General features: G+C 45.3%; 1 protein-coding gene across 1 annotated transcript in view; it reads left to right on the top strand.

Annotated features, from left to right (window-relative positions):
• pigg (phosphatidylinositol glycan anchor biosynthesis class G (EMM blood group)) overlaps window positions 1–19869 on the top strand; it is a 172295-nt gene extending 152426 nt beyond the window's left edge. Inside the window, 1 exon segment of the mRNA XM_063188079.1 lies at window positions 19365–19869. Within this exon segment, the coding sequence (XP_063044149.1) occupies window positions 19365–19587 (223 nt within the window). The 3' untranslated portion in view covers window positions 19588–19869.
• Window positions 19870–20142: the final 273 nt, after the last annotated feature.

Here is a 20142-nt window from a genome sequence, read left to right as displayed (position 1 = left end):
CACACACACACACACACACACACTTTCTGCTCACAAGGCTCACCTGAAGTGAGTTATAGAAAAAGACACTATTGATGCAGCCTATGCCACTCCTTCACTCAGGTTGTCAGATGCCTGGCATTGCTGGACAGAAATCACTTAAGTGTCCAGTCAGACTTATATTAGCTCTGTGTCGAGATTCATCACTGTGCATGCACATAGTTTTTTTCTTGTTTGGTTGTCAGTGTTGTTTCTTCCTGTCAAGAAGCAAGGAGCCCGCTTCTTTTTCATCAATTGTAAATACTGTCATTGATTTGGCCTATACTGCCCTACAATCTTAGAACGCAGTAACTCTGAAAACGGCAAACTGAGAAAAAAGGCTTCAAAGTTTTCCATATGGTGTGACAACTGTGTTGTCGGTAAATTGGTGGTGACACTTCCTGGTAATGCTTGTTTAGGATAGAAATTTAATGCACACAAAAAAAAAACCCAAAAAAACATTTATGTGTCTTTTTGCCACAAAAAACAGAGTTACTGCGTTCTTGGCTGGTATTACTGCCACAAAATGGAGTTACTGCAGGAGTTACTGCGTTCTTAGCTTGTATTACTGTCTACTCCCAAACCAGTCCCATTGGAACGTGCAGCAGTAACTCGCCGACTTACTGCGTTTTTGTTTAACCTTTTTTGGGTCATTTTTGCACTTTCAAAATGAGTTTTCTCCAAAACGGGACGGTGTTGGACCACCATTTTTGGACACAAGACAAATGAGGTAGTTTAGAACCGATTTCCGATATAAAAATTTTTTCGACCATTTTGAGTTACTGCGTTCTAGTATTGCACGGCAGTATAGCCCTTTGCTGTCGTTATTAATCTTAATGGGTAGCAGTATTTCTGCAGGTACCCTGCCACTGAGACGCTGTTTACAGTGCATTTCTTTTTCTGTTTAAACATTTTCCAATATCTGTTTGGAGATCGGGTGGCACCTATGTGTGCTCAGACATCTCAAGTCTCCTGCCAACAATGTAGTACATAATCTGATGCATTTAACTCACACACAAGCAGTAGCAGTTAGAATGTACTGTACACTGCCTACTTTTGTAACTTAGTGAATCAGTATTAGTGAACCAATTAGTGAATCATAAAGTCTGAAGATAATTGTAAGGGCAAGTGGCTGATGAAATAAGTGAAAGGGAGATAGGCAGAGTGACTGACAGTCAGTGTACGGCTGTTTGTTTTTCCCTGCTGAAGAGGGAGCCAGGAAGGCAACAAACTTTGTTACAACTCAGCTTGATGTTGTTGGGCTTTTTTGTATTGTTGCCCAACATACAGCAGCAGCGGATTATAAACCTGCTCATCTTTATGCAGTGAATGCAGTTTCCCATTTACAAACACTCATACTGTGAGGAGGGGCAAGATGCTAAGCAGCCAACCACGTGAGAGCATTTTCCAAACCGTGGCCGCAGTTTCCAAACAATCAAATGGTTGCAGAAGGACCCCATGCTGCGCACGCAGACAGGAATGTTGCTGTGCACGCAGACAGGAATATTTGTAAACCTGAAAACCTATGCAGGGAAGCTGACAAGGGGGGACTAAGGGGTCACCTGTCCCAGGCCCAGGGAAATGGGGGGTCCATAATTGGGTACTCTTTACATTAAATGTATTGGTTGGGGGGCCTTTTCAAATGACTTTGTCCTGGGCCCAGCCAAAGCTGTCACCGGCCCTGAACCTATATATAATCATCCTTGTATCGTACACTTTTGACTTCCATGCATTGAGTGTCAACAGGTGGTCTTGTCAGTGTGTGTGGCATTGGCCAATCATGAGCAGTGAGTCCAGAGGGCGGCCCCCCAAGAAGCCATGAGCTCGTCAGTAACGAGCGAGCCCACTTACATCATCAGCACAAGTAAAGGGCTCCTTTGAAGTCTGTGGAGGAGCTACAAAATGAGGAATTTATAAGACATCTGCTCATGCTCCTCTCCTCACTACAGCGAGACTTCTTGATTTTTTTTCTATTTGTCAGATAGTTATGTGGGGGGGTCTGTAGGACAGAGGCAAGTGAAAGAACAAAGACTATTGAGTTAATGTGCACATCAAAATCAAAGAATATTTTTTGTAAATTAAGGAGTTTCCGTTTCTCTGAAGACGCTCCAAGTTTTATCGTGTTTCTTTAAGGCCTTCTTCTCACCAAATCCCAATTAGTCTGATTGATAATTAGCTTGAAGTGAGGAAGCCCAGCCACAAGTGAATCACGCTCTCACGCAAAACACGAGCATGTGCACACACACACACACACACACACACACACACACACACACACACACACACACACACACACACACACACACACACACACACACGAGCCCTTACACCATACATGGAGTTCAATTATTCATGAGAACAGAAGAGGGAATCCTGGACTCAACAGATCATAGAGGAGATAAGATCAGTGGGTATTATTACCAGCGCTCTCTCTCTCTCTCTCTCTCTCTCTCTCTCTCTCTCTCTCTCTCTCTGGCTCTCACTCATGCTCTCTCTCTCCCTTTCTCTCTCTCTCTCTCACTCACTCACACACACACACACACACTTCCTACTTCTACTGTATATCTCTCCTTTCGTTCACTTCTTATGTTTTTTTTTCTCTCTGTCTCTGTTTTTCTCAATTTCTCTATATTTATTTATCTTCTGCTTCTCTTTTTCATCAGCTACGTTCTATCAACACACCTATTTCATCCCCTGTCCATACGCCTTTCAAAACTTTGAAAAGAAGCCTACCACTTTAGAATGCAGTTTGTGGTATATATTAAAGGAACAGTCCACCATGTTTCAATAATAAAGGATGTTCTCTTACCTAAAATTAGTTCATCCCTACCTGTCTCGTCTTAAGACGCGGCCCCAGTCAGCAATGCGCGCAGCACCAACACGTTAGCTGAGTGTTCACAGACAAATGGGGTCGTATTACCACTCAGAGACGTGAGAGACAAATCATAGTGTATCTTCACATCTGTCACCTATTTGCGTGCTTCTGCTTGTTGTGTATGTGTTAACAAAGTGATGCTTGTGTGTCAATAGTCGTTCACGAGTCTAGCACTTAATTTGTCACATACGGTACAACCGTAACCTTGTCGGCTAGCTTGCAGTGAAATGACAGTCTGGTGAACTCCATAGTGCAGAAAAACTAACAAACACACAAATATAGCTATAAAAGAAAAGTTTTTTTCTTTTCAACGATGACTACCACTATCGTCTGGACACCATGGTGAAATTAACAAAACTTCACCACGAATTGAAGCTATAGACAGCTTTCCATACATGCGGTCATAGATAACAAAATGACAAGATAAATATAGTCTAAGTCCATAAAAATACGTTTAAAAAGTTGTACAGGTGCAGGAGTCACCAGATAGGCAGTCGAATGACATGGCCTGTGATCTATCCAAAGCCATTCAAAGGTGAGGAGGGGAAGTAGGTGTAAGTGAAGTTGTCCACATGTGGTGTGTGTAAGTGTGGTGCTGAGATCCCAGGTCTCATAAGCACTGTCCTCTACAATGGCATTGAGCAGCAAGGTATGAGGTGAAAATCAGGTGAACTGAAAATAAATGCAAGGGCATTACAATTATATATATAGATGGGCTAAAAATGGGCTATGTTGAGAAGCTGGGCAGGCTTTGAGACAGGTCTGGTTTATATAATGTGCTTTGTTCTGTGAGATTTCCCACACCATGCTCTCCTTTTCCATAGAGAGAGAGAGAGAGAGAGAGAGAGAGAGAGATATTTCAGCAGCTCATCGTTGCTGTAGAGTCAGCAGGTAACAGTAGTAGCCGTACTGTATTCTGATGACAGAGCAGCTGGTTGCATCATCAGCCAGTTGAAATAGTAGATACAAATAATATTGGGTGTGTATGTGCGTGCCTGTGTGAGTGTATGTGTGTGCGTGCGTGTGTGTGCGTGTGTGTGTGTGTGTGTGTGTGTGTGTGTGTGTGTGTGTGTGTGTGTGTGTGCGTGCGTGCGTGTGTGTGTTTGTCTGTTTGTCTGTGTGTGGTTTCAGTTTTAGTTTCTTAAACAAACTCAGTACTTTTTTAATTGTCATACTGCTCACTATAGCCGTGTCTAAATATGACATTTCCATTCAATTAAAAGTCTTTCTGAATCCTGCTGTTCTGACAGATACTGTCCTCTTCTGTTGTTATTATATTCCGGATGCTCTCTGCAGTCTAGGTCACGCTAGACTAAGCCTGTCACGATATCCGATAAGTCAATAAATCGGACGGTAACTTTTTACAAGGACGATCACTTTTCTGGCCCCGATAAGTAACGATAAGTTATTTGCGTGGTGTTTTGTTTCCCCTCTCTCCCTTTCTCTACCGTAGCCGTAAGACTACTGATGGCGCGTTATAGGCCAACGCAGCGCAATGATGCTTAAATGTTGGTGTAATTTTAAGTTTCAGTGCAGTTCTGGTTGAAAAAAGTGCATTGATCTGGCTACTTGCGTCTTTGAAAAAGAACGCTGGTGTTCCCGCGCGTCGCTTATAAGCCTCGACAAAGAATCAGCGCTAGAGACTAGGAGCGCAATATTCTTCCAGTTTCTGTCAGCGCATCTGCAACGTTCCTCAGAGAGGGGAATGAACAGCTCCAACACGGAGGCAAATGTTCATTTTGAAACATGCGCAGCAACCCAATATCCACGACGAAGACGTGTTTGTGCAAACATGAAATAGTGGTACCGTCGCGACAAACTTGCTCTGAGGCTGTTATTTTAAACCTCGCCGAGTTCCCCCTATTATTTCAATGCGCCTCCTACCCCGACGTTCGTTGTCTGTTCTTTTTGTGATTTTCGCTATATTTCTTTTTTATTTAGACCTAACAATATGAGTAGGCAGTCCGCAAAGCAAATAATGAAGATAAGATTTGTGGATTTAAATCAGTCACACCAGGAGAATGTGAACGGTTTTGAGCGCGCTACAGGGGAAAACAGAGGCATGGCGACTCATAACTCATAAGAATCAATGTATGGGCGTTCATAAAGGACTTTAAAGTGCCCAGAATTGCAACTTGTTCTAGTCGAGGGTATCGGGGAGGGAGAGAGCGAGAGAGAGAGCGCTGCCTGCACCTGGAACTTGTGCATCTGTTCATGCTCTTTTGCTTTTTGCTGATGTTGAAATGCTTTTACCAGGGCTGATTTGGGTTTTGACTGACAATTAGCTAGTAACAACGTGCATTTTGGTGAAATAAGCTGTCTAAGTAATAATTTGTGAATTAACAATACCCCACCAGTAGGTTATTTTACATCACCCCATGGATAGGCCTATAAGCCATTCAGTGTGCTTGAGAAAGATAAATAGGCCTAACAGAAAATATTAAAGTAAGACTATAACCAAAGAAAATGGAATCTTGTACAAGAACGACAACTAGCTGGTGTGGCCAGGAGTGGCACTGCAGCTATGTTATCGCAGCCAAGTAAATAATGAATGGGTGCCAATGGGGCTGTACGCTTCTCTTAGAACTATCTGCCCGTGTGATTTTTTCCCTGGAAACAATGAAGTCGCGTTCGATAGATATGAGTAAGTGAAAGCATTTGCCGACACGTTTGCATCTTGTCAAGTGTTAGATTCGTGAAAATGACCCTTATTTCAACTATAGCAATGACATAACACGTGACAATCGACTTTACGGCATACGCCATTTGTTTTGTAGTTTTAAGTCTGACTTCAGATGTCGATGTGTTTAAAGTTATGTTAGGATTGTTGCGGACACCTGTTATTTATTGCATTTAAGGTGGTGGAAAAGCGGCATGTGTACATGGGGTAAAGGAAATGACTGCGCTCATCCTTAAGAATTTGGGCACCTTCAATTAACATGTTGGACGGTGGTGGGGGTTGAGGTGTGTGACCGTAGATGTCTCTGCTAGGAGGATCAGTCAGAGTACGTCTCTCGTCAGCTCTGGTCGCGAATAGTCGCAGAGATTCCTCAGCCAGCAGGTATTAGCCGAATGCTAGCGTGTTGCAGGACAAAACTAACACGTCTTTGGGAGAACAAAGCCATGTCAGGAACCTTTAACTTCACTTCTAATACAACTTCCATGATAAGGTACAGAATGTGCACACATCTTTACAAACCAGAGAACAGAATCGTCACAAATCCCTGCTGAGCCATTTAGCCCAATAGGCTCCCATTCATCTTTTACTTGGCTGCGTGCGCCAGCGGGGCTATAATGGGAGCCAATGAGAGACGGCTATCTCATAGCTTAGAACATTTCTGCTATAACTTACCCTAATAATAAATACAAAAAAGCCTATTTAGAGCCTATTGTGCTTCATGAGGATGTAATTAAAAACACATATATACATCCCGCCGTGATGCTTTGCAAATGTGAAGGGGTGTAGGCACATTTTCATTGCATTTTTACGTCATTATATTGTTTGACACATTTCTTCTTGGAGCAGGTGTCAATCTTAATTAGGCCTATTTAAACCTCTGAGGGTGCTGGCCCAAATGTTCAATTCAATGTTTCAAGAAGGAGGCCGCACCTTGCATAGTAGTGTTTTTTATTGCACATTATATTGTTTGAAAATGGCGAGAGAGACAATATTATCGATTATCGCAATAATCTCTTGTTATCGTTATCGTCTGGCAAAAATTGTTATCGTGACAGGCCTACGCTAGACCCCCTTTTCACCCACCAGGACGCTTGTTTGGATTTTTTGTTTAATCTGTTCAACATCAAACACATTGGGAGCGTTTGAAAGTTGCATTTGCATAATGAATGGAGATGAGGTGCAAAATATAAGTGTGTTTAATACCTTTATGGCTGTAAATATCCTGGGGCTTGGGGCTGTGCTGGAGTGGAGTGGTGGGCGGTGTGCTGACAGCAGGGGTGGAGTTATTGCTGAAGTGGGATCCGTACGTTCCTATTGTGTACTGCATTCAGATACACACATACAGGTGAGTTTATACACACACATGGGTCATTCTACGATTCGGCTGCGCTTTTAAGTCCATGGATTTTATTTGCCAATTCCACTAACTATTAACTGCATCCAATGATGTTTTGGACATTAGCACACATTTATCTTTCATATGATACAGAAAGTGAAGACATGGCATTATTTCCCTCAGCAAGAATGAATATTTGACACTGGTTTTGGGCGTTTTCATGCCGTCCTGTTTTCCAAATGCCAGATTCAGTCTTCATATTAGCATATAAAGAAACTTGTTTTTCAAGACGTCAGAAAGACCATTGTACTTTCCATTATACATAAAATTTGCCATTTTGTGTGTGTCCACGAAAACGGTGTTAACCGTGTCACGGTCTGAAACCCTCTCCTTAAATCAGTAATCAATAACATCACGTGATGTCATTGGCAGGATATGGGAAGACTTTTTGGTAAGTTTTGAGCTCCATTCTTCCATAATTTAATCCATTCTTGTTCATGTTCTCATAGCGGGAAAATTGCCTGTCAACTGTGTTATCAACAAATTCATAAGAATCTGAATTAGAAATCACATGTAGAAAAACACAGATAAAGCATACAAATACATGAATTGATTAAGGTGTTGTGGTGGAACTTCTGAGGTCCTCAGTTGGCACAACACCATAAAAATGGCTGAAATGTCTAGCCGTGTTACCGTCAATGGTGTTTCGCATCAGCTATGACGGTTGAGGAGGAGTATGTTTTTGCCAATTTATCTCCATATTGACAGACAAACAAACAAAATAATTTATCTTCTAGGGAGATCGGTTTGTCTGCTCGTTTTTTTCTCCTGAAAAAGTGCCGACTTGTTCCCCTGCACTGTTGACCGTAACACAGTTGACTGTTTTGAAAGTGTTTTTGTGCTATTGATTCCTTATGTGTTGGAAAAATCAACTGAACAGACAATAGGGATTATCTCTGGAGAGGGAAGTCCGTGTCAGTCTGTATGACAGTGAATCATAAAATCCTACTTATGAAGCTCATCAATCACATTTTCTATTTCAGTTGCACAGATTAATGACAACATTATTGTTAAGGGACATAAGCACTTTCAAACGTATGTTTGAAATGACATAGTATTTGTCCATAACACTGTTGACAAAATAATCAAGCAAATGTTTGCTTTCTTAAGAGTATTTGTCAAATGATTTAAGATTAAGCTTGGCAATTTGTTTGTTTGGAAACTTAAATGTATACGCTATGGAAACATCTGAGTCATTTATTTGAAAAAAGAGACTGATAATTGACATTTTGCGTTTGCCAAAAGAGCACTTGAAACGTAGAACCAGTAACATACATTTATGCATACATTTCTGTCCGTCTCTTCTCTCTATCTCTCTGTCTGTCTGTCTGTCTCTCTCTCTCTCTCTCTCTCTCTCTCTCTCTCTCTCTCTCTCTCTCTCACTCTCTCTTTTCTCTCTCTCTCTCTCTCTCTCTCACACACACACACTCAGACTCGTTTACATACAATGTACATACTGGCTGCACGATGCACTGGTTCCTGGCAAGTTGCCTTTAGACATCGTCTTATCCCCTTTCAACACTGCGCCCCCTGCCATACTGTCACACAAATACACCAACACTCCAGCATCCATCCATCCTCCTACACATACCGTATACACACATTCACACATGTCAGAACTGCTGCCAATGTAGATCGTCTCACCTCACATAGCAGAGAAAACCCATACACCGTCAACACACACACACACACACACACACACACACACACACACACACACACACACACACACACACACACACACACACACACACACACACACACACACACACACACACACGCACGCACGCGCGCACACACACACACACACACACACACACACCTATAAAGGAGATGGTTTATTCATCCAGGTTCTTTCAACCTTAGCCTCATTGTAGCCTACGCAAATTGACAGTTAATCCACCTACCTCAAGCAAAAAGCGTTTTCTTATTAGACTTTTTATGATTTTTATGAGGATTTATGAATTTCCACACAGCGGTATCCTCGTGGAATGGTCAAAATTCAAATTAAAAAAGTTTTGACACTACTCCACCTAAAGACATAACAGTTTTGTGTGTGTGTGTGTGTGTGTGTGTGTGTGTGTGTGTGTGTGTGTGTGTGTGTGTGTGTGTGTGTGTGTGTGTGTGTGTGTGTGTGTGTGTGTGTGTGTGTGTGTGTAAATGATTGTCTATGCTGTGTGTGTGTGTGCGCGTGCGTGCGCTATTTGTACAGCCACGCACGTGTGTGAGTGTGTGTGTTCATGCATGTGTGTATAGGTGGATCGAAGGATGGCTGTGTGTGTGTGTGTGTGTGTGTGTGTGTGTGTGTGTGTGTGTGTGTGTGTGTGTGTGTGTGTGTGTGTGTGTGTGTGTGTGTGTGTGTGTGTGTGTGTGTGTGTGTGTGTGAAAGTGAAGTGAAAGTGAAAGTGAAAGCCCATTGGGAAACTCCAACTCCCATTGTCATTGTGACACAGCACTCCACAGCACACAAGTGAACACTGCACACTGCACACAACGAAATTGCATTTATGCCTCACCCGTGCAAGGGGGCAGCCCTCAGTGGCGCCCCATGGGGAGCAGTGCGGTGGGACGGTACCATGCTCAGGGTACCTCAGTCATGGAGGAGGATGGGGGAGAGCACTGGTTGATTACTCCCCCCACCAACCTGGCGGGTTGGGAGTCGAACCGGCAACCTCTGGAAGCAAGTCTGACGCCCTAACCACTCACCCATGACTGCCCATGTGTGTGTTTGCGAGTTTATGTGTCTGCGAGTGTGTGTGTGTGCGTGCGAGTGTGTGTGTGTGTGCGTGTGTGCATGTGTGTGTGTTTGCGTGTGTGTGCGTGCGTGTGTGTGTGTGAAGGAGGGGGGTGGTCGAACAAGATATTGAGAGGAAGGTGGTGTAAGTATCTTGACGCCGGCCTGAGCTTCTCATTTATAATGCAGCATGCTAGATCAGCAGCCCCGCTCGGCTCCCTCGCCCGCTCCTGCTCCCACGCGGCCACGCCAAATACTGGAAATGGCCCTCAATCAATAGCAGCCTTCCTTAGCCACCCCCGGAGATGCCAGGGTAGCTAGGCGCCCGAAAATCAACAGCACCACTCTGAGGCTCCGTTTACATTCATTCATTTCACCTTTTCGTCTCGTTGGCATCTTGCGAACTATTTACGTTTACACACAAAGTTTGTCAGTGAAAACCTACACTGTTTACAAAGAAACGCTGAGCGGCTAATTTGCTGGTCTGCGCAAGCTGAAGTGAAGCATGCCTGTTTGTTTATCTTCCCAGCACTGAAGTCACCTGACCAACAATCCCAGCCCAGCGAATCAGGGAGGAGTATGTCATGTCATGAGTGATGTTGTCCAACCAGGACGAGTAGCTTGAGCTCAGCGCTGCAGATCCTCGTTTCTCACAGTTTCTCAATGCCAAATCAGCATCGTATTCAAATGCATACGTGGGCTCTGGCGATCTTTGAATCCTGCCACCTATGAAGTCGTTTTCCAGTGTTTTAATGTAAATGCACCGTGCATCCACGATGGAAACAATGTAGAAGCAAATTAATGTAAAATTAGCCTTGACTGTGTGTACCTTTGAGTGTGTGTATGTGTGCCTTTGAGTGTGTGTGTGTGTGTGTGTGTGTGTGTGTGTGTGTGTGTGTGTGTGTGTGTGTGTGTGTGTGTGTGTGTGTGTGTGTGTGTGTGTGTGTGTGTATTTATGTGTGTGTATTTGAATGGTGGGCACGCTCTAAGGCAGGGGTGTCAAACTCACATTGACTGAGGGCCAAAACAAAAATCTGGAACAAAGTTGTGGACCGAACTCAACATTTATTTTTAAAAATGGACTAAAATTGTGCGTACATGTGCTTCATACTCATTGTTAAATTTCACACACACTTTCCCATCATGTATGGTAGTTCAAATGTGTGTGCACATCCTGTGACACACCATATCTCTTGTTCAAGTCTTGTTACGCTTTACCTTAATGGTGCATGTGGGCCAACTGTAATACAGATTTAAAATGATCTTGCGGGTCGAATAAAACTGCTCCGCAGGCCAGATTTGGCCCCCGGGCCTGAGTTTGACATCCCTGCTCTAAGGTTTGTGTGTGTGTGTTAGACATGGAGAGTGAGAAAGAGAGGGGAAATTGAAAGTGGGGGAAAAGAGAGAGAGAGTTTCTGTATCTGTGTGTGTATGAGACAAAGACAGAGAAGGGGAGAGAATGAAGATGTGTGTGAAAGAATGTAATGTCATTTGTGTGTATACGAGACAGGGAGAAAGAGAGGGGAACTTGAAATAAGGGGAACAGAGAGAGACAGTTTTGCGTGTGTGTGTGTGCGTGTGTGTGTGTGCACCTGTACAGTATGTGTGTGTAATAGATCCTGTCAGTGTGCGTCAGTGATTGAACAGCAAAAGTGAACTTGAAGGAATGCAGAGACGCTGAAACGGCGGGCGAGAGAGAGATGGAGAGATAGAGAGATTGGAAGGGCAAGTAAATGAACGAGGGTGTGCGTGTGTGTGTGTGTGTGTGTGTGTGTGTGTGTGTGTGTGTGTGTGTGTGTGTGTGTGTGTGTGTGTGTGTGTGTGTGTGTGTGTGTGTGTGTGTGTGTGTGTGTGTGTGTGTGTGTGTGTTAGAGAGCATGTGTGTGTGAGCACGTGTGTGTGTGTGCGTGCGTGTGTGTGTGTGTGTGTGCGTGCGTGCATGTGCGTATGCGTGTGCCAGGGTGTGTGTGTGCGTGTGAGCGAGGGTGTGTGTGTGCACCAGGCGAGTGTGTGTTTGTGTGTGTGTGCGTGCGCACCTGCCTGCCCCCCCCTCCCTGTTTTCCCCCTCTGGCATGTAACAGGTGTTGCAGGCTGAGTGAAAGCCCGGTTGGTGGTGTTTGAGTGAAGGTAGATTGAAGTCGGCAGCAGCACACAATGCAACATCTACCCACGTATTGTATTGAGGGAGAATGGAACACACCTTAGATTTGAATTGCAAATTCCTCCACCTAGAAGGGTTGCTGGTGACGAGGCTTAAACAAGAAACCAAATCAGAGTCCCATTGCCTCTACCTGCATTGGTAAAAAATAAAAATCCCAAGCAGTAATTTCATCAGGGCATCCAGCAAAAATAAATGGCTCCATTCCCTGATCCTGGGGTACCAGGGAGGGGGCTGGGGACTGAGACTGTGCCCACGCTCTGCCAGCCTACCAGGGGACAGTGGCACCTGCTCACGCGCCAGCCAGCCAGTCTGGCTGCGCCAGCTATCCATCCATCTGGCCCCTGTGAGCCCGCAGAGGCCAGAGCAGAGAGCCGTCCTCCCTCCCACCTCCCTCTCTTCTCCCTCATCTCCTCCCTCCTCCCTCCCTCCCACCTCCCTCTCGTCTCCCTCATTCCCTCCCCTCTCGTCTCCCTCCCTCCTCCCTCCCTCATCTCCTCCCTCCCACCTCCCTCTCGCCTCCCTACCTCCCTCCCTCCTCCCTCTCGTCTCCCTCCCTCTCTCTCGTCTCCCTCCTCCCTCCTCCCTCTCGTCTCCTTCCCACCTCCCTCCCTCCCTCTCTCCTCCCTCTCGTCTCCCTCCTCCCCTCTCCCCTCCCTCTCAGCCACTGCAGTAGATCCACATTACATTACGTTACACACACACGCACACGCACACGCACACACACATACACATACACATACACGAATAGAGGTGGACACACACACACACACACACACACCCTTCCCCTGAGTGAAAGTAGCAGAAGTCCATTACCTCCTGTAGCTGACTGACAAGGCTATTTCCAGAGGCCATACTGTACTAGCAAAGAGAGACCCAGAGAGCACAACACACACACACACAACACACACAAAACACACACACACACTCACACACACTACGCATTTACACACACACACACATACACTACACATTCACGCACGCACACACACACACACACACACACGCGCGCACATACTACGCATTTACACACACACACACACACACACACACATACACATTCGCGCACACACACACACACACACGCACACACACACTACACGTTCTCGCACACACACACATACTACACAGTTACACACACACACACACAGACACTTGTGTGCACAAGAGATAGTCAGCCAGCACGGATGTCCCTGATGTCAGTCAGTGTTGGCATGAGGCGGCTTTGGTGTAGAACACGTTGCCAGTCGTTCCGTTCGTCTGTTCTGTGGATTCCTGTTTGTATGTGTGTTTTTGTTGGTCTTCTATAAACTGTGTTTGTGTGTCTGATGGCTTGCGGTTACCTACAGGGTAATTTCACGTGAAATCAGATACGGATTGCAATCATACTTGCTGTGCCTGTTTAGGAGCAAGGTAGCACCCCAGAACTGCATTTGTGTGAATCTGACACCAATATTAAGGGAGAAACAGACAAGCAAAGGTTTACATATGAGGGTAGGACACTATGCATTCAGCCTTGATTGCATTAGTCAGTGTAAGTCACAAAAAGATGTCTGAGGTATTGTTTGAAAGATCTTTTCTGGCTCTACAAATTACAGACACAGCAGGGAATACAACAACCTTCAGAATATGAATTATGATACATTGAAAAATTAAAAATTGAATATAAAAAAAAACATATATTTTAAAATGGGTGATTTCTTGTCTAAACATACACCAACATAAACATAAACAACACCTGAAAATGGGGTGTTTGGTTCTTTATTCATTTCAGAGATAATGGGACAGAAACGTTAAATTGAGTTGTAATAGAGTAGACAGAACTGGCCATCTGGCATAACGGGCATTTTCCCGGTGGGCCCTGCACCCTCGTCGGTCCCTATTCCAGGTACTCAAAAACTACACAGCTTCTGCCCATTGTCAATGGACACAGTGAAAGCTAGACCATTTTCAGCATTCAGAGATGGCAGGGTTGAAAGAATAAGCTCAGTAAAGTAATTTTCTAAATGTTCAAGCATCAACGGGTATGTTGTAGCTGTATATGATGGCAGCTAGTGGCTAACATGTGTTGAGGAATGTATGCTGAGCACTGGAGAGGTGAAACTACTTCCTGTACAGTTCCGTGTGTTTGTGTTTGTGTGTGCTTTTGCGTGCGTGCGTTTGTGTGTGTGTGTGTGTGTGTGTGTGTGTGTGTGTGTGTGTGTGTGTGTGTGTGTGTGTGGTGGTTATCCGAATAGCATGAGGTGAGGTGAGGTGTGGTGGCTGTGGTGTGTGTGTGTGTGTGTGTGTGTGTGTGTGTGTGTGTGTGTGTGTGTGTGTGTGTGTGTGTGTGTGTGTGTGTGTGTTTGTGTGTGTGTGTGTGTTTTTGTGTGTGTGTGTGGTTATCTGAATAGCATGAGGTGTGGTGGCTGTGGTGTGTGTGTGTGTGTGTGTGTGTGTGTGTGTGTGTGTGTGTGTGTGGTGATCTGAATAGCATGAGGTGGTGTGGCTGTGGTGTGTGTGTGTGTGTGTGTGTGTGGCTGTGTGTGTGTGTGTGTGTGTGTGTGTGTGTGTGTGTGTGTGTGTGTGTGTGTGTGTGTGTGTGTGTGTGTGTGTGTGTGTGTGTGTGTGGTTATCCGAATAGCATGAGGTGTGGTGGCTGTGGCGTGTGTGTGTGTGTGTGTGTGTGTGTGTGTGTGTGTGTGTGTGTGTGTGTGTGTGTGTGTGTGTGTGTGTGTGTGTGTAGCTGATCTGTTGTGGCTGCAACAGAACTGATTTATTAGGAATTCATTAGAGCCTGCACCTGCTGTCTGCTGCGGCAGGCGCACACACACACACACACACACACACACACACACACACACACACACACACACACACACACACACACACACACACACACACACACACATTCACACACACTCTCTCTCTCACACACACACACACGTTCTCTCTCTCTCTCTCTCTCTCTCTCTCTCTCTCTCTCTCTCTCTCTCTCTCTCTCTCACACACACACACACACACACACACACACACACACACACACACACACACACACACACACACACACACACACACACACACACACACACACACACACACACAAACAGACTCACAGACTCGCACGCTCTGGCATTCATGCACACACTCGTGTCTCTGTCGCTACCTTTGTTGGTAGGTTCGTCCTGCTTTTTCAATCTACTTATCCCTGTACGCGTTTCTTTCTCCTGCTTTATGTGTGTCCCTTTCTCCTTTTTCTTTGGACTTAATTTCGTTTCCTTCTCTCCAGCTGCGCATCCACCTTCGAACCGTTCTTTTCTAAAACCTTTCTCTCCTCCCTTGCAGCCTCTATCTCTATCTCTCTCTCTCTCTCTTTCTCTCTCTCTCTCTCTCTCTCTCTCTCTCTCACATGCATCCATCCATCTTGCCGCTTTTATTTTTTTCTCTGCCTCTTTGTTTTTTTCTCTCGTCTCTTACAGTGCTTCAACTCTTTTATTTCTGTCAAGATGTCTGCCTTCATCTTGCAGAATCCTATACAGTACAGCCTGAACAGTTGAGCTTCAGTGTGTCTGGTTTATGTCTATGGGCCATTCATTGCATTTTAAAAGATGTGAAAGAGATCTCTCATCTCGTCTCCCCTCTTCATCAGGCCTTTCTGCTTGAGTTAGGTGCAATGTACGGTACAGTTATAGTGAGTTCAGGCACGTTTTTCTTTTTTTCCCTCCACACCAGTCCTCCTCACGTTCACAGTTTTCAGAGTGGTGAGATGGCGCTCACTGAAAATAGATGGAGATCCAGTTATAGCTGGCTGCCTGGATGTGTATTTTTTTTTTTAACAGCCTTTTGACGACATCATGTAGCTTGGAGCTCAGGAAGGCACAATGGGGCTAGTTCTCACCATCCTATTTTCCCTGTTGTGGCTTTGTGGTGTCAGTCAGAAGACTGCTGTGTTTTTGAGTGTTTGGATGCCACAATACAATAGAATGCCCATACATGTGTGTGCTATGGGATAGAAGACAAGACACCACAATTTTGCTGGTCACGCTGATCTCTCTACGAACATCAGTGGTTTGCCTGCAAAATACTGTATGAGAGCGGATTAAGGCTTTGGAGGACTTTGTGCCAGTGTGTTTGAATGTATGTGTGGGAACTGAATGTAGGTGTAGAGTATGGAACTGGATGCCTGTCATACAGTATGTGTTTCTTTGAAATTATTCCTAACCGCTGTAACCATAAAAGTCTCTTGCGTACACTGAAACCATGCCTTTTTACTCAGGGTCAGTCCGAAATGCCCTTCGTCCCTCCATGTATAGTGTTGTTATGTTGTAATTCATTTTCCCTAGCAAGGTTATGAGTAAGCTGAATTGGGTCAGTTTAACCCAGGGCTTAGATAAAAAATCTACGACCTTGGTTCCCTTTTCTGTTCCTTTTAAGTAAGAGGCTGTATGCCCCATGTCCTGTGTGCTCAGTGTGCTTGTGTCCACTGGACATGTGCTGTTCTTGGGACGTCTGAACTTTTCAGTGCAGTCTGTGTCCTCAAAGGATGTTCACAGTTCCCTTTGTTTTATGTGCAGTGTCCTTTGAGTCTGTACCTGTGTGGCTCTTTTGTGCCCAGTGAGTATTAATTCGCACCGACCTTAATGTAGGCCTAAAAGTAAGGGTATGAGTGTATTTTAAGATTTGTGATGCACTTACAGTTTTTATCCGTGTTGGCCTTGCAGTGTCTCTCTGTGGTGCTCTCATAGCATGCTCAAGCTGACAGAGTACCACGCTGGTGCTCAGTCCTGCATCTACTCTCAAACAAACTGATGTGCTCACGTCGAAAAAGAGCAAGAGAAGAGAAAGTTTGTTTTTTTACTTGTTTTTTCTCTACAAACTGTAGATGTGGGCAGGATCCTCCGGCCTGGGTAACACGCAGTCACATGCATTAAAGTACTGAACCCGGTAGGGTTTTCAAGCCCACCAGAATGGAGCCGGTGCGGGTGCCCACACCAGTTGCGTTCGGCAATGAAGTGCTCATTCGGGCTCTGAATTTTATCCACACGTGACTGATGAACCTGCTGACGGCCACGTTGTCATCACGGTTCGCAGAGAAAAAACAAGTATTGTCCGGTTCACATTGCGACCAACTTTCCGGTTCACGAATGCTAATTTCTGTGATGTGAACACAACACCCGGTTCACGATTAGTTGCGGGAACGGAAACGGGCACGGTTTTCAGTCGGCCTGAATGCACCCACAGTGAAGCACTTTGGTTCCGAACATATGTGGTGCATGAAGGGCCATCAGCACTGCTCTGACTGGCCAGGACAAAAGTATCAAAGTCTGTATCTGTGATGCCCTTGTAGTGTGTGCACATGGAGCCTTTGGAGTGTGTATCTTATCTGTGGTGCCCTTTTGGTGTGCTTGAATGTGTATCATTGGTACCCTTGGAGTGTGTATCTTAGCCGTGGTGCCCTCGGAGCCTGTATCTTGTCTTCTGTATCTGTATCTTTTGTAGTGTGTACCCATGTTACCCTTGGAGTGTGTATCCTCTCTGTGGTGCCCTTGTAGTGTGTATCTTATCCATGGTACCTTTTTAGTGTGTACCCATGGTACCCTTGATACCCTGTATCCTGTGTGTGCTGTCCTCGTTGGCCATGTTGCCTAAGTTGGCACACCTGGCTCCTCGGCAGCAGCCCCTGTGAGTCTCTGCAGCCCCCTGTGCAAGCAAACCTGAGCAGACTGCAGCTGCACCCTGACCTCAATGAGGACTGGGACCAGGAGGAAAACCCCACGGCAGGTGTGTGTGTGTGTGTGTGTGTGTGTGTGTGTGTGCACATGTATTTGTGAGTATATACCTATGTTAGAGAGTGTGTTCAGTATTGAGTAAAGTTTTTTTATAGGACCATGTGTGTTTATGCCTGTGTGTGTGTGTGTGTATGTGACTCCACCTGCAGGGTTTGCAGTTCAAAGTTTATGGGCAGAGTGGCTTCAGTTTGCCCTGCAGCAAAATGGGATTAGGCACTTTGAATGTGTGCATGTCCATTTGCCTGCATGCACTTGCTTGTGTGTTTGTGTTTGGCAGGTGTGTGTCCATTTGTGTCCGTTTGTGTGTGTGTGTGTGTGCGTGTGCTTGTGCGTGTGTGTGTACGCACGCGTTTGTGCGTGCGCATTTGTGTGCCTGGGTGAGTGCATGTGTGCGTATGAGTGCGTGTGTCGTTTTTGTTTGTGTTTAGTGTATGCATATGCTTGTGTGTGCGTGTATTTGTCTGTGAGTGTGAGTGTGTTGTCTTGTGTAAATAAATTCTCTGTTGTGCTGTAGCCTCAACATGTGGCACAATGCCCAGGCAGTCAACATGCCATTTGGGCTCCCCGTTCGATGCGTGTAAATGGCCATCTTCCATTACGGACCCATTAGCCTGTCCTCCTTCAGCATGGCAGCGTGGCAGCGCGCTGTGTTTGCACCGCTCCACAGCACAAAGGCCCATGGACCAATAGCGCTCCTTTTAGGAGAAGACACAGGGGGAAAAACACACATCTGGCTCTCTCTCTCCTCAAGACACCACACATATCCAACCTTATTTAAAAAGTCCATCACCTTAGTTCTTTCTGTTTTCTGTTTCTTTTTCTGTTTGTGTCTCCTTCTATTTGTCTCTCTTTCGCTCTCTCTCTCTCTCTCTCTCTCTCTCTCTCTCTCTCTCTCTCGCTCTCTATCTGATGGGCTCTGTCTGTGTGTGTGTTTTCCTCCTTCATTCTAATTTAAATTCAAATCAGTTTTATTGTGTGGTTCGTCGAGGAGAGGAGAGGAAGAAATGTGTCTGAATTGATTTGTAAGGAAGAATGATGGAGGCGATGAAATGGAAAAAGAGCCCGGTTTTGAAGATATAAATATAAATATATACAGTAGACGCTCACACACACACACACACATGGCCTCATATGCATTCGTTTGTTTCCTTGTCTGTTCGCTTTTTGCTTTTGTTTATCTCTTTGAGTGATTTACCTTTCACTCCTGCTTCTGTTCATCCGAATCCGAATCAGATGGGTTTTGTTTACCTGTTAGACCCAGAGTGTATCACCATGGCCATTGTGAAGTGGAATGGAAAAAAACTTAATTTAAGTAAAGCTTTCCCCCCTCCTCTCTCTCTCTCCTCAGTTTGTTGTATATTGGTTCCAGGATGCCAACTGCCATGTACATGCAGATATACCCACTGTGTGCAAATACAAACAAATAAACTAACCTCCTTACCCTCATACCCTTACCCCACACACACATATATATCTCTCACTCTATCTCCATCGTTTCACATTCTTTCTCTTCACTTTGTTCTCCCTCTTTTCACCTTTTCCTTCCCCCTGCCAAAGAAATGAAAAAATATGTAATTCATAATAAAATACACAAAAATAAAATAAAATAGCAAAATGAAGTAAAAAGGAATGTGTGAACTAACCTTCTTACCCCCATGTGTCTCTCTTCCCCTGTTCCCCCATCTCTGTCTTCACCTCCTCCTCTTCCCCTTCCTCTACCTATCCCCCTCTACAGGAGCAGTGGTGCGCTGGGTCACGGCTGCTACTGCTTTGCGCTGCTGCGCTCGGTGCCGGCCGTCTTCTACGTGCTGCTGGTGACGGTGCTGCGCTACCACCTCTTCATCTGGAGCGTCTTCTCTCCCAAGCTGCTGTACGAGGCCATGCACACCCTGGTCACCACCCTCATCTGCGTCTTCTTCACCTTCATGGACCAGAGCCCGCCCACACTCAGAGCCTAACGCACACCAACGGATGGACGCGTAAACATGCACACACACGCAGACACACACATACGCGCACACACGCACACACACACAGACACACACATACGCGCACACACGCACACACACACCTTAACCAAATGCATATCCTGACCACATTGACGTCTGCACCCTTATGAACCAAAGTTCTTCATTCAAGCAGTCTTTACTTGGCTACCTATCCACGTCACACGCAAATAGTGTACATAAATGTGCACGCACACACACACACACACACACACACACACACACACACACACACACACAAACACACAAACAACACACAAACACACACTCCCCGTCTTTCAAAAATCCCAACACCTCCATCTCCCCAGCCCTCCAACAGCCATCCAGCCACAACCACAACCCTGTCCACCTCAACCCAACCCACCGCAACACCACCTTCAATCACCTTCCTCCTTTGACAGTGTTCCCCTGGACCAAGGTGGAGGAAAGTAGTCTGGAGGTGGGACTGACTGAACAAAATGTGATGAGGTCTCCTTGACCCACTGAATAACTGTGTGGGGAATATGT

The sequence above is a fragment of the Engraulis encrasicolus genome, chromosome 22 (genome assembly GCF_034702125.1).
Source record: "Engraulis encrasicolus isolate BLACKSEA-1 chromosome 22, IST_EnEncr_1.0, whole genome shotgun sequence".
Lineage (NCBI taxonomy): Eukaryota > Metazoa > Chordata > Actinopteri > Clupeiformes > Engraulidae > Engraulis > Engraulis encrasicolus.
The sequence above is the reverse complement of the archived record's forward strand: the minus strand, read 5'-3'. Positions and strand labels throughout refer to the sequence as shown.